The 14,171-nt window shown below is 42.0% G+C and overlaps 1 protein-coding gene and 2 non-coding genes across 3 annotated transcripts in view; 1 reads left to right on the top strand and 2 right to left on the bottom strand.

Annotated features, from left to right (window-relative positions):
• The window catches only part of dhx37 (DEAH (Asp-Glu-Ala-His) box polypeptide 37), a 42,325-nt gene extending 36,821 nt beyond the window's left edge, over positions 1-5,504 (top strand). The window contains exons 24-28 of the mRNA XM_070887774.1: positions 449-586; positions 863-957; positions 2,727-2,800; positions 3,434-3,531; positions 4,808-5,504. Of these exons, the coding sequence (XP_070743875.1) occupies positions 449-586; positions 863-957; positions 2,727-2,800; positions 3,434-3,531; positions 4,808-4,890 (488 nt within the window). The 3' untranslated portion in view covers positions 4,891-5,504. The remainder of the gene's footprint in view (positions 1-448; positions 587-862; positions 958-2,726; positions 2,801-3,433; positions 3,532-4,807) is intronic.
• Positions 5,505-10,999: 5,495 nt separating this feature from the next.
• On the bottom strand, positions 11,000-11,071 carry trnaa-ugc (transfer RNA alanine (anticodon UGC)). The gene has a single exon. It is a non-coding gene; the product is annotated as a tRNA-Ala (tRNA).
• A 405-nt stretch (positions 11,072-11,476) lies between these two features.
• On the bottom strand, positions 11,477-11,548 carry trnad-guc (transfer RNA aspartic acid (anticodon GUC)). Its single transcript has one exon. It is a non-coding gene; the product is annotated as a tRNA-Asp (tRNA).
• Positions 11,549-14,171: the final 2,623 nt, after the last annotated feature.

The raw sequence follows: 14,171 nt of genomic DNA, 5'->3' as shown, positions 1-14,171 counted from the left end.
TCTTCGATTGGTACTAGTGCCACAATAGGGTTGGAGCAGTGGCCTGAATCTATGTTCCACAACTAGTGAGTGGGCAGCATATGATGAAATCATTTTCCAGTCTATCAGAATTATGATGATTATGAAAGGCAGCATTGTCTGCTTTATTCTCTAACTGCAGGTCAATTTGGAGGTGAACGCCTTTCATTATTAGTACATCTCTCACTCATCGGTGGCTTGGTGAGAGAAGTGGAGGGGATCAAACGGAGTTAGAGCAATTTTTTGAATGAGGAGTTGCTTGGTAGGCTGGGTGAAATAGTGAAGTGTGTCGCAGTTTGCCTGAAATGTGGTAGAAATTCCAAATGATGTTTGTGCAACTTTGTTATAGATGTTCTATTTATTACAAGCCATATTTTTTACACTCTCTTTATACAAGTTTAAAAATTGTGAAATCAATTCCTATTACCAGGGCTGACCGAGATTGAATCCGAGTGGATTCCTCTCCTCCTCCCCGAATACAGTCACTACGGAAAACCTCTGGTTACACCTCCTCCACGTTTCTGTCCTGACACTGGCCGGATTAAATGTCACAGAGAAAGTACCTTCTGTAAGTTGATGTGTTAATAATTGGAGAATGAATTCCACATGATGGAATTCAGATTTATTTTTTAACCGTATTAACTAATTTTTCTTTATATTAACTGGACTTCGAGGAAGGGATTCTGCTTAGGGGTAATCGGTAACATAGAAGGACTACGGAATGTTGGGGGAAGGGGTTTAAATATATGAAATTTAGAGTTCAGCAACAATGTTCTCTGCATAGTTTTTTGGTGTAGATTGGTACATACTTTATATCATTCACTTTGTTTCTCCCTGATTATAGTCCGAGTTGGCTGGCAACTCCCTGCAGTGGAAGTGGACTACCCAGAAGGACTGGACCGATACAAATATTTTGCAAAATTTTTATTGGAAGGAACGGTGAGTACTTCTACACTAAAGGAGTGAAATTCTTGCTGTCAATTTTACACCCCCAATATTTCCATTTTGTTACAGCAACCTTTTCACTAAAATTATCGACGGGATGAATTCCACCCTTAAGAATTGGTAAAACATGTTAACAAGAAGTGCCAATGAAGCGATAACTTCTCTGAAGGCATTATTATATTTTTGCTCTACATTTTTCTGATGGTTTTTTTCTCCTGCCACTCCTCTCTTGGAGGTGTTGCCTACTTACTGTGGTACAGTTTCATAGGTGCCAAGTCGGTATCTGCTACTTTGCCCAAGTGGTGATTCTTCATGTGTGAGCCTCAATAGTGAGTGGTGGTGTGCTGTTCAATTGCATGGGGCATCACACTCCTCTATCCTCACCAGACATCCACACTTACTTTTTTCCCTCCCTAACTGAAGGGCACTGAGGCCAATTTTGGCACCCTGATGCCTGACTCAACACAGATGAGGAAACCTGGGAGGATCTTAGTCTGTGTGGCTGAAGTACTTAAAATCTGAGCACCGTATGGCTAAATTGCAACAATATATATTCTTAAATCATTGACCAATTTCATTGCAATGATTTGCTTCTCGACATTGCAGATTATTGGGCATAGATTCTTTCCAAAGTCATTCCATAAAACTGCTCAGGTAAAGGAAATTGTATAGTTTAATCCCGAATAGAATGAATTCATAACTTTCCAATCATCATGAATTGCTACTGTATATTCAAAAAGCAGTGTAAAGGACAAGGTTTTTGTATTGTAATCCCAGCAAATAGATCTTATTTTCATATTAGTTCAATATATGTGTTGTAATGTTGGTGCTGGTGAGAAAAAACACACACAGTGAAAAGGCATGGTGAAGTACTCACAGGTGGTCCCTCGAACGAGGATGACTTGCTTCCACAAGAATTCACAGGTGTTTCAATGAAGGACCCGATGTTCCAGTCCTGAACTCCAGTTGAGGGGGTGGAAGATGCCTGTGCGTGAATTTTTTTAACGTGTGGTGACCGTTGCACATCAGCCACCGCACGGGCTTGACGGAGCTAGGCCTTTATCCAGTGGCAAGGATTAACCAGGATGACTGGAGACCTGCTCTGCTGCCCGGACCTATCGCGCGCACACATCGCAGTGTGGGCTGGTCCGTGCTGCCCCTGGGCCCTCGGCTCTTCTGGGCCCCGTACCCTCATTCGCCGCATCTCCGCCACGATGTTCCAGGACCCGGCGCTCCAGCTCTATTTATAGCCCCGACCTGAGGTGGTGTTCTCTCACAGGTCAGGGCGGCCCACGATGAAGTCCTAATACGCAGCACTATAAATGGAATGAGGAACTACATACACATCCACCAAGCTCCTAATTTCATTCATGTTACTTTTGTTAAATGCTCTCCATAGACCGGGCATTTCTCCGCGGAAATGATTGAAACATTCATGGTCGAGTCATCCCTGGGTCACACTTGTATACCTCCCAATAGCTGAACTCGGAGTGGGATTGACAGAGACTTGAGAGAAGGTGTCCAACTGATCTTTGTGTGGTCAGGGAGATTTAATTGGGAATGGGGAAAGAAAATAAGGTAATGTGCCTCATGGGGCCCTTATAGATCCTATATATTTGAGTTGGAAGGTGAAAGGACAATTACTAATCCCCTGAGCTGTATATGTTAATAAATTAAGATGCAAGTCAAGTTAGTTATTAGTTAATAATGCATAATCTGTTTTGGAAATAATTTCTCATTTACTTTTCTATCCTGCACTGAAGGTCATTAAAAAATTTGCCTCCTACATCAACTGTCTACTTTCCAGTCCATCAACTATGTTGAAGACCTGGGCCAAGTAAGTTTGTACATTTTTATCAACAACCAGGCTTGAATTCGCACTGTTAAGAGTAGTATTTAGTAACCGTATATCGCGTCATGTAATAGAAGACATCTGTTGAAATGTCATTAGTTTCTAGTGTTTGAGACAAAAGCGACCTTGTAGTGGATTTGATAAAGGCGCGTGCATGTGTGCCAGATTTGGACATGCATCGTGCTAGTGTGCCAATGTACTATACCATGTAATGATAGACTGTGACTTTGTGCCCTTGATCCCCTACAAGGAGCATTCTCAATCTTAGCCAGACAAATGTAAGAGTTTCGTGGAAGCACTGCAAATCTGCACTTAGAAGGGAAAAGAATGGAGGGCAGATCTACCAAGGCTATTTCTTCACATTTCCTAGCTATTGCTTACAGCCCTGGCACGTCACTCCTCATTCAATAGGTGCTTATTTTTGGAGGTGTTTTTGGTCTTTAACTAACAATAGCCAAAGTAGTTTTAAAACATTTTCCTTGTGCCACATACATTTATTTAGCATCAGCATTTAGATGGGGGGGGGGGGGGGGGGGGGAGAAAGAGGAGAAAATTAAATTGATTTTATTATTTGCAGTGACTTTTTGATTTATATGCTCCAAACCTGCTGTTTCACAGGCTTCAACCCAGGACAGACGCATTGTTGGGAGCTCTGGTTTCTGAAAATGTGGATAATCGTGATGCATTACTTGCTGCCTGGAAGAAAAATAGCAAATGTGAGTATGCTATTATATTTGTATCTTGTATTTACCAGTGCCAAGAAACCTGCCTGCCCAACTCAAAAGTTCCTTCGTGAAAGTAGGATTGCTCCAGTAACATTATAAGATGCCCGTTGTGTTTTATTTTTTGTTTTCGGGTTTTTTTGGAATAACCTAAGAATGTTGAAACATTTCGAATGCATAAGTGTAAATATGCGGCAAATTCACTTTTTAGAACTCTCCAGTGTGGGTATAAATTCCTGAAATTGTTGCTTCCTGGAAATTCAAGATTTCATAATTTTTGTTTTTGGGAACTATCTTTAATGATGTGCATAAGGGGTGTATTGTATGCTGCACTGGGTTAGCATATTGTCCTTTCACCGGTGCTGGCTGTTACACACTCAAGCGAAAGTTTAGGCAGTTCACAGTTTTTACAGTGGGTCGCTAGAAAAAATAAAGGAATTAACTTGCATTTATATAGTTCTTTTCAGAGCGTCCCAAAGCACTTTACAGCCAATAAAGTAGTATAGCAACTGTTGTAATGTAGAAAATAACCCCAAACTCTGAAATTGCTAGCTTTACTCAAAGGAAAGGAAGGGATATGAGAACTGAAAGGTGTTGTATAAAGATTGGGGTTAAGGCATTGTTGAAAGGGTCTTTACTTATATTGGCTTAATTTACAGTAATCAAAAGGGAGTTTATCAGTTTCTGACATTACTGATTTAACAGTTAACAAATATCTAGTAAACGTCACCATAATTAGATGTATAAAATCAGTTAATTGAGAGCGGGCTTGTGCATTGTGTTGTCATATTTGTCATCTCTCCAGTGCATTTTGTGTCTTAATATGATCACCAATAGTATACATTATGTAAGGGGGAGACTTGATTGGGCCGTGGCTTAAAATGCTTTAAGAATCAGACTCTAGTTAGACTCCAGCTAAGAGAAATGGAATGAAAGTCTCTGTTTTAAGAGCGCTGTGATGAAATGAGTTTGGGAAATCTCTCCCAGTTCCGAGTGAGGTCTAGCCAGCTCTTGAACCACTGATCGCAATTTGATGCAAATTATCAATTTTTCTAAGGGGCTACAAAGGTTATTGTGGAAAATCAAGTGTCATGCATTACACTAAGGGAATATGTTTTGAGTTCAGGCACATTAAGCTAGCTTTACATTGCATAATTGTAAGATGCTGTATTTTAAAAGTAATGTTTCAATATTGCCGTTAGGAGTCTTGGCTAAATTATATCTTGTGTTAATCTTGTACTATTGCTTTGATTTTTTTTCTTTTAAACAGACCTGTTATTAGCATATTGTCAATGGCTTCCTGAGGCAGTGCATGCTGATGTTTCGCAACACTGGCCTCCAACGCAAGTATAATGAGCAGTTTGTTCGTTTCCAGTTGAAGAGAATTGTTTTCATCAGCAACTAAAATCTCTGCAATACTGGCCATCCATCAGTGGAATTAATGTTTGTGTTTTTCTGATCAAGAACTGACTTAGCAATGAAAAGTTTTGAAGAAAGAATGAAATACAGCTCAAAAAGGAATGGCGGTGAAATAATATTTAGCACAAGACCGGAAAAGTATAAACTGGTGTATTTACCCGAGAAGAAAACCAATTTGAATTTGTTGGTTTTTTAGCATTGGACAGATCTGCATTGCAGCTTGAATCCTTAGATCTGGGTAATTTGTAATAGCTGCTTCACAAGAGCTTCATTTGATTTCCTGATTCCCTTTACTCAACTATTTTGCTGTGCTGTAAACATTTGTGAAATTTGAAAAATCAATGCTGCTTGCAGCATTTTTCATTGAACTTGTACTGTAAATTTACTGTAGCAGTAAAAGTACTTTATGTACCATACAATTGCCTTGTAAAGTAAGACGTGTGGTCTTTATAAGACCTGGAGGGAAAATGCTCAGGTGTACGAAGAGGAGAAAAATCTATGAATCACGATTTAAAAATATATAAATAAAGCTGTTTGTGCAGACCAAATCATTCTTGTTGGGTAATTTCACTTATAAGAACTGATTAAACTTTTATAGTTTTCAAATACAAGTTATACCAGACATAACTGCCTTTCTTCAAGTATTTTTATTTATTTTGCCCGACACATTGAACATTCATTTCAAAAGCTGGTACAGGTAACTAAACTTCAGTCGTGCTCTGTCAGTATATAATCTAATAAAAATTGCTTGCCGAAAGCATAATGTGAAGCGTCTGATCTTAGTTTTGTTTCCATATAAAGGAGTAATTCTTGTCCACGGCAAAATTTAGTGTATACTTGTCAGGAAGGTTGAAATGTTTACCTGTTTTGGATCTTGCCATCTATCGCGTTTTGCTGTAATTTGCCCGACTTTGGCTCAAAAGAAAACATCCCAATTGAAGAGCTTTGTAGATTTACAAAATAAGTTTGAATAACTTATTGTGAACTGCCTGGTTGATGGGGATAAGGCATCATTGTGATTTGAGCTTTCTCCTAATGCTCTATTTAAGCTCATGGAAAAATGCAGCTTCCATATGTATAACTGCCCTTTAAGATTCAAAACTTACCACCTTATAGGTTTAGAATCATAGAAATTTACAGCCCGGAAAGGAGCCATTTCGGCCAACTTTGTCCACACCGGCCGACAAAGAGCTATCCAGCCTAATCTCACTTTCCAGCTTTTGGGCCATAGCCTTGCAGGTTACGGCACTTCAAGTGCACATCCAAGCACTTTTTAAATGTGGTGAGGGTTTTTGCCTCTGCCACCTTACAGGCAGTGAGTTCTAGACCCCCACCACCTTATGGGTGAAAAGATTTCCCCTTAAATCCCCTCTAAACCACCTACCAATTACTTTAAATCTATGCCCCCTGGTTGTTGACTCCTCTGCTAAGGGAAATGGGTCCTTTCATCCACTCTCAAGACCCCTCATAATTTTATACACCTCTAAGATCTTCCCTCTGCCTCCTCTGTTTCAAAGAAAACAAACCCAGCCTATGCAATCTTTCCTCTGCAAAAATTAGCAATTACCCTTTTGCCACTGGAGTTTCACACCGGTTTCTCACCATCCTTTCCAAAGGCTGAAAGCACCTCCCTGTCAAACCATGTAGTTCTAACTAAACCTAGTTATCAAATCTATTTACAAGATTTATAATTGCATAAGTAGAAGAAATACAGCAGAATAATCAGCAATACAAATGTTTGATTTACATATGTTAAACTGTTCCCAGAACCAAATCATAACATAAAGTAAGAAATAGGAGTAGGCCATTTGGCCCTTCAAGCCTGCTTAGCTATTCAATAAGATCACAGCTGATGATCTACCTCAACTCCATCTTCCCGCACTATCCCCATATCCCTTGATTCACTTAATATCCAAAAATTGATTGATCACTGTCTTGAATATACTCAGCATCCACACTCTTCTGGGGTAGAGAATTCCAAAGATTCACAAACTTTTGAGTGAAGACATTTCTCCTCATCTCAGTGCTAAATAGCCGACCACTTATCCTGAGACAGTGACCCCTAGTTCTAAACTCCTCAGCCAGAGGAAACATCTACTCTGTCAAACCCTGTTAATTTTTTTAATTGTTTTAATGAGATCAACTCTCATTCTTCTAAATTCTAGGGAATATAGGGATTGTCCTCAATCTCTCATGGGATAATCCCCACCCCCCTCCCGCATCCCAGGAATCACTCTGGTGAATTATCCAAACACTTAATTATAATTATTTTCAGAATTTTTAAAAATTGAGATCTAGAAAAGAAAGACTTGTATTTATATAGTGTCTTTCACGACTATGTCCCAAAGCGCTTTACAGCTAATGAAATACTTTTTTGAAGTGTAGTAACTGTATAATGTGGGAAATGCGGCAGTCAATTTACACTCAGATCATCTGTTTTTGTTATGTTGATTGAGGGATAAATATTTGTCAGGACAGCAGGGATACTCCCCTGCTATTCGAAATAGTGGCATGAGATCTAGATTTTCAAGTCTCTGGCGTGGGACTTGAACCCACAACCTCTGACTCAGAGGTGAGGGTGCTACCACCTGAGCTGCTGGCTGATGCATTAAAAAATCATAACCATAAAGTGCTTTTTCATTGCACAGAATCCCATCGCATTACAGTGCTACAATATGAAAAATAAAGTGGGAGTTACTTAAAAAAAGCTAACCACCTTTAAACTTCTCCATCCAGGTCGAAGAAATTCTGTCACACTAAGCATGTAAAGATGGTTTTAATCAATTTTAGTTTTCAGACTGATAGGTTTCCAGCATTTGGATGGATCTTGTTATTTGCTAACACTTGAGTTGCATGTCAAATAGCTTGGTCTTGGAAAATGTTTTAATGACTGCTGTACATTTGAAAACATTGCATGTAACAAGAATGTCAGCCAGGAGAGAATTCCTGATGTAATTAACATGTAACCTTAGCAAGAGGGGTAAGTAGGTGGCTCTAAGGCAACGTTTCTTTCAATGGAAGATTGGAACCGTCAACCCTCTGGCAAACTTCTTAATTCAGCACTTGTGCTAACCAGGTCCTCAGTGCTCCAGGGCACTGTTGATGATTGGGCAAATTAAGACCCTGCAGCTGGGTTTTAGATTTCTTTGTCATTGGAGATTCCTAAGCCTGGTGATGGGTTTCTGCTCAGGTCAGATACTCAGCAGGTCAAAACCAAAATGTAGATAAGAAACAAGGGTCTAAACACTCTTTCCTGTGGTACTCCACTCAGCACTCCCTCCCCCTCCCCCACACACCCATGTCTGTCCGTATGACTTTCATGAGTACGATAATCTAATTTTTATACCATTTCTTATTGGTCCAAAATGTTACCCCGAATTCCCCTGGATTTTGATTTCATTAGCAGTGAGAGTTGAGTTTTGTCAAGAGGAACTTTCTCCTTCTAAAAATATGCTGTTAGTCATTAAGCTATTACTATACAAATACTCTTCCAATCTGCACCTTGCTTTAATTTCCAATCTACACCTTGCTATAATTTCCATTATTTTACCTATTATGAAGTAAAATCAAAACTACAAACAGTAGAGGTCCAAAGAGACTTAGGGGTCCAGGTACATAGATCATTAAATGTCATGGACAGGTACAAAAAACAATCAAAAGCTAATGAAATACTGGCCCTTATATCTAGAAGACTAGAATACAATGGGCTAGAAGTTACCTGACAGATATACAAAGCCCTGGTTAGACCCCACTTGGAGTACTGTGTTCGGTTCTGTGCACCACACCTTAGGAAGGATTTTTTGTTCTTGGAGGGCATACAGCGTAGATTTATTAGAATGATACCTGGACTCCAAGGGTTAAATTATGAGGAGAGATTACACAAACTAGGGTTGTATTCCCTGGAATTTAGAAGATTAAGGGGTGATTTGATTAAAATTTAAGATATTAAGAGAAACATAGGATAGACAGGGAGAAGCTATTTCTGTTGGTTGGAGTATCTAAGACTTGGGAACAGCCTAAAGATTAAAGCCATGCCTTTCAGGAGTGAAGTTAGGAAGCACTTCGACACACAGGGTGGTAGAAATTTGGAACTCTCTGCTGCAAATGGCAGTTGACGCTGGATCAATTGTTAATTTTAAATCTGCGATTGATAGATTTTTTTGTTAACCAAAGGTATTAAGGGATATGGAGTTAGGTCACAGATCAGCCATGAGATCTCATTGAATGGCAGAACAGACTTGAGGGATTAAATGGCCGCCTCCTATTACTATATATGGGTCCACTTTTTAAATACAGATGTTACATTTATTTGCTTCCAATGTTGTTGGAGCTTTTCAATACCAAATGATTTTTTCATCACTGGAGAGATAGGTGTTTGAAAGGTCACCCCAGATATGGAAGAATAGTCTAGTATCGGGTAGACCTGGGCTTCAAAGAGAATTAAGTGTGGTTATGGAGAGAAAGGGGGGTATTTAATAAGTACCTGAAGGAAAATAAATTTGCGGGGCAAGGGGGAAGGTGTGGGGGAGTGGGACTAGCGGAAGTGCTCTTGCAGAGAGCCGGCACAGGCTCGGCAGGCCGATTGGCTCCCTTCTGTGCTGTAAGTGGAGAGGAACCAAACAACAGAACCAACTATTCAACCTTTGTCGTCTCCAGGCCAGGTCCAAGACCACCCCAGCCTCTGTTGTCGAACTACAGTATACGGACGACGCTTGCGTTTGTGCACATACAGAGGCTGAACTCCAGGACATAGTCAACGTATTTACTGAGGCGTACGAAAGCATAGGTCCTACGCTTAACATCCGTAAGACTGTCCACGCTGCTCAGCGCTGCTTCTCAGTCATCAAGATCCACGGCAAGGCCCTGGACAACGTGGACCATTTCCCATACCTTGCAAACGTCTTATCAACAAGAGCAGACATTGAAGACGAGATTCAACACCACCTCCAGTGCAGCCTTCGGCCGCCTGTGGAAAAGAGTGTTCGAAGACCAGGCCCTCAAATCTGCCACCAAGCTCATGGTCTACAGGGCTGTAGTAATACCCGCCCTCCTGTATAGCTCAGAGACATGGACCATGTACAGTAGACACCTCAAGTCGCTGGAGAAATACCACCAACGATGTCTCCGCAAGATCCTACAAATCCCCTGGGAGGACAGATGCACCAACATTAGTGTCCTCGACCAGGCCAGCATCCCCAGCATTGAAGCACTGACCACATTTGATCAGCTCCCCTGGGCAGGCCACATTGTCCGCATGCCAGACATGAGACTCCCAAAGCAAGCGCTCTACTCAAAACTCCTTCACGGCAAACGAGCCAAAGGTGGGCAGAGGAAACGTTACAGGGACACCTTCAAAGCCTCCCTGATACAGTGCAACATCCCCACCTGACACCTGGGAGTCCCTGATCAAAGACCGCCCTAAGTGGAAGAAGTGCATCCGGGAGGGCACTGAGCACCTCGAGTCTCATCGCCGAGAGCATGCAGAAACCAAGCGCAGGCAGCGGAAGGAGCGTGCGGCAAACCAGTCCCACCCAGCCCTGCCCTCAACGACTATCTGTCTGTGACAGGGACTGTGGTTCTCATATTGGATTGTTCAGCCACCTAAGGACTCACATTTTTAGAGTGGAAGCAAGTCTTCCTCGATTCTGAGGGACTGCCTATGATGATGAACCATTCTATGATTCTATTGTTCCAGCATTACCAGGGTGCCATGTCCTTCAGCACTGTATCACCAACTGCTCTTCCAAACTAAAATAACAGCAGAAATTGCTGGAACGACTACAACTTGTCAATCATCATCTGCCACAAGAAAAGATGGGTTAAGCTGGGATACTGTTGTATTCACCCTTTACAAGTGCTGGTGAACTTTGTACTTCTAACATTTTCTGGGGTTTTTTTTCAATTCTTTAGCGTTTACATTTTTTTTTCACTCCATCAAAATAATGTAGATTTCTCTGTACTACTGACATTAATGGCCATAAAAAGTCCAATCTAATTATTCAGAATCCCCCAACCTCTCAAGGGGGTGGGAAAAAATAAAGTGTGGAGATGCCGGGGATTGAACCCGGGGCCTCATACATGCAAAGCATGCGCTCTACCACTGAGCTACATCCCCTACACTGACGCTACTTTCGGAAACGATGCTCTTCAAAACAGATTCCCCCAAAACTATTTTCAGTTTCTTTTTGGCCAGAAAAAAAATTGTTTCGCTATTGTTAAAAACCACAGATATTGGGATTCCCTACAAACCTACATGATTGCTGTTTTTACCCAAACAATGCTTCAATGGATCTACTTTTCATTGAGACATTTTCTGTGACCACCAAAGGGAACTTTTCCCCTGTCAATGTACTCAGCACCATGTTTAATTAATTGCAATGAGACCTGCGTTTCAAGCAACGCCAAACAAGGAAGTGTATTGTCACTGTTTATCAGCAAAACAAAGAATTCCTCAACTACCGTGGTTCTAAAATGACAAAGTAAATGATCCTGGAGCAAAAGTTTTTTAAAAATTTAGCACCTCCCCGTCGGGGAATTGAACCCCGGTCTCCCGCGTGACAGGCGGGGATACTTACCACTATACTAACGAGGAATTGGTACAATGACAGCTGGCGCAGCTCGACTCCTATAGTCACTCAACCACCAATAGTGATAATGTGTGAAATGGGTATTGGTCACAATTTGCACTATGCTCATCATCGTCATCATCATAGGTAGTCCTTCGAATTCGAAGACTTGCTTCCACTCTAAAAGTGAGTTCTCAGGTGACTGAACAGTCCAATACAGGGATTTTACAGTCTCTGTCGCAGGTGGGACAGACAGTCGTTGAAGGAAAGGGTGGGTGCGGAGTCTGGTTTGCCGCACGCTCTTCCCGCTGCCTGCGCTTGTTTTCTGCATGCTCTTGGTCACGAGACTTGAGGTGTGCAGTGCCCTCCCGGATGCACTTCCTCCACTTAGGGCGGTCTTGGGCCAGGTATTCCCAGGTGTCGGTGGGGATGTTGCACTTTATCAAGGAGGCTTTGAGGGTGTCCTTGAAACGTTTCCTCTGCCCACCTGGGGCTCGCTTGCCGTGTAGGAGTTCCAAGGAGAGCGCTTGCTTTGGGAGTCTTGTGTCGGGCATGCGGACAATGTGGCCTGCCCAACGAAGCTGGTCGAGTGTGGTCAGTGCTTCGATGCTGGGGATGTTGGCCTGATTGAGAACACTGACGTTGGTACATCTGTCCTCTCAAGGGATTTGCAGGATCTTGCAGAGACATTGTTGGTGGTATTTATCCAGCGATTTGAGGTGTCTACTAGAGAGGTTACAGAGGAGATTTACGAAGATGTTGCTTGGCTTGAGAATTTTAGCTATGAGGAAAGATTGGATAGGCCGGGGTTGTTTTCTTTGGAACAGAGGAGGCTGAAGGGATACCTAATTAAGGTGTATAAAACTATGAAGGGCCTAGATAAAGTGGATAGGAAGGACGTTTTTCCCTTTGCAGAGGGGTCAATAACCAGGGGGCACAGATTTAAAGTAATTGGTAGGAGTTTTAGAGGGGATTTGAGGAGAATCTTTTTCACCCAGAGGGTGGTGGGTGTCTGGTACTCACAGCTTGAAAGGGTGGTAGAGGCAGAAACCCTCTCAGCATTAAAAAAATACTTGGATCTGCACTTAAAATGCTGTAACCTACAAGGCTGCAGACCAAGAGCTGGAAAGTGGGATTAGGCCAGCGCAGACACGATGAGCCGAATGGCCTCTTTCCATGCTGTAAATTTCTATGATTGATTCTACGATTGAACTCATGACCCCAGGAGCAAGTGTATCATAGAAACATAGAAACATAGAAAATAGGTGCAGGAGTAGGCCATTCGGCCCTTCTAGCCTGCACCGCCATTCAATGAGTTCATGGCTGAACATTCAACTTCAGTACCCCATTCCTGCTTTCTCGCCATACCCCTTGATCCCCCTAGTAGTAAGGACCTCATCTAACTCCTTTTTGAATATATTTAGTGAATTGGCCTCAACAACTTTCTGTGGTAGAGAATTCCACAGGTTCACCACTCTCTGGGTGAAGAAGTTCCTCCGCATCTCGGTCCTAAATGGCTTACCCCTTATCCTTAGACTGTGACCTCTGGTTCTGGACTTGGAGATACTACATTTAATCCCCTCATCTAAATCATTAATGTACAGTGTAAACAGCTGGGGCCCCAGCACAGAACCTTGCGGTACCCCACTAGTCACTGCCTGCCATTCTGAAAAGTACCCATTTACTCCTACTCTTTGCTTCCTGTCTGACAACCAGTTCTCAATCCACGTCAGCACACTACCCCCAATCCCATGTGCTTTAACTTTGCACATCAATCTCTTGTGTGGGACCTTGTCGAACGCCTTCTGAAAGTCCAAATATACCACATCAACTGGTTCTCCCTTATCCACTCTACTGGAAACATCCTCAAAAAATTCCAGAAGATTTGTCAAGCATGATTTCCCTTTCACAAATCCATGCTGACTTGGACCTATCATGTCACCTCTTTCCAAATGCACTGCTATGACATCCTTAATAATTGATTCCATCATTTTACCCACTACCGATGTCAGGCTGACCGGTCTATAATTCCCTGTTTTCTCTCTCCCTCCTTTTTTAAAAAGTGGGGTTACATTGGCTACCCTCCACTCCATAGGAACTGATCCAGAGTCAATGGAATGTTGGAAAATGACTGTCAACGCATTCGCTATTTCCAAGGCCACCTCCTTAAGTACTCTGGGATGCAGTCCATCAGGCCCTGGGGATTTATCGGCCTTCAATCCCATCAATTTCCCCAACACAATTTCCCGACTAATAAGGATTTCCCTCAGTTCCTCCTCCTTACTAGACCCCCCGACCCCTTTTATAACCGGAAGGTTGTTCGTGTCCTCCTTCGTGAATACCGAACCAAAGTACTTGTTCAATTGGTCCGCCATTTCTTTGTTCCCCGTTATGACTTCCCCTGATTCTGACTGCAGCGGACCTACGTTTGTCTTTACTAACCTTTTTCTCTTTACATATCTATAGAAACTTTTGCAATCCGTCTTAATGTTCCCTGCAAGCTTCTTCTCATACTCCATTTTCCCTGCCCTAATCAAACCCTTTGTCCTCCTCTGCTGAGTTCTAAATTTCTCCCAGTCCCCAGGTTCGCTGCTATTTCTGGCCAATTTATATGCCACTTCCTTGGCTTTAATACTATCCCTGATTTCC

This window comes from Pristiophorus japonicus, chromosome 8 (assembly GCF_044704955.1).
Source record: "Pristiophorus japonicus isolate sPriJap1 chromosome 8, sPriJap1.hap1, whole genome shotgun sequence".
NCBI lineage: Eukaryota > Metazoa > Chordata > Chondrichthyes > Pristiophoridae > Pristiophorus > Pristiophorus japonicus.
Note: the sequence above shows the minus strand (reverse complement) of the source record. Positions and strands in the feature narration are given on the sequence as shown.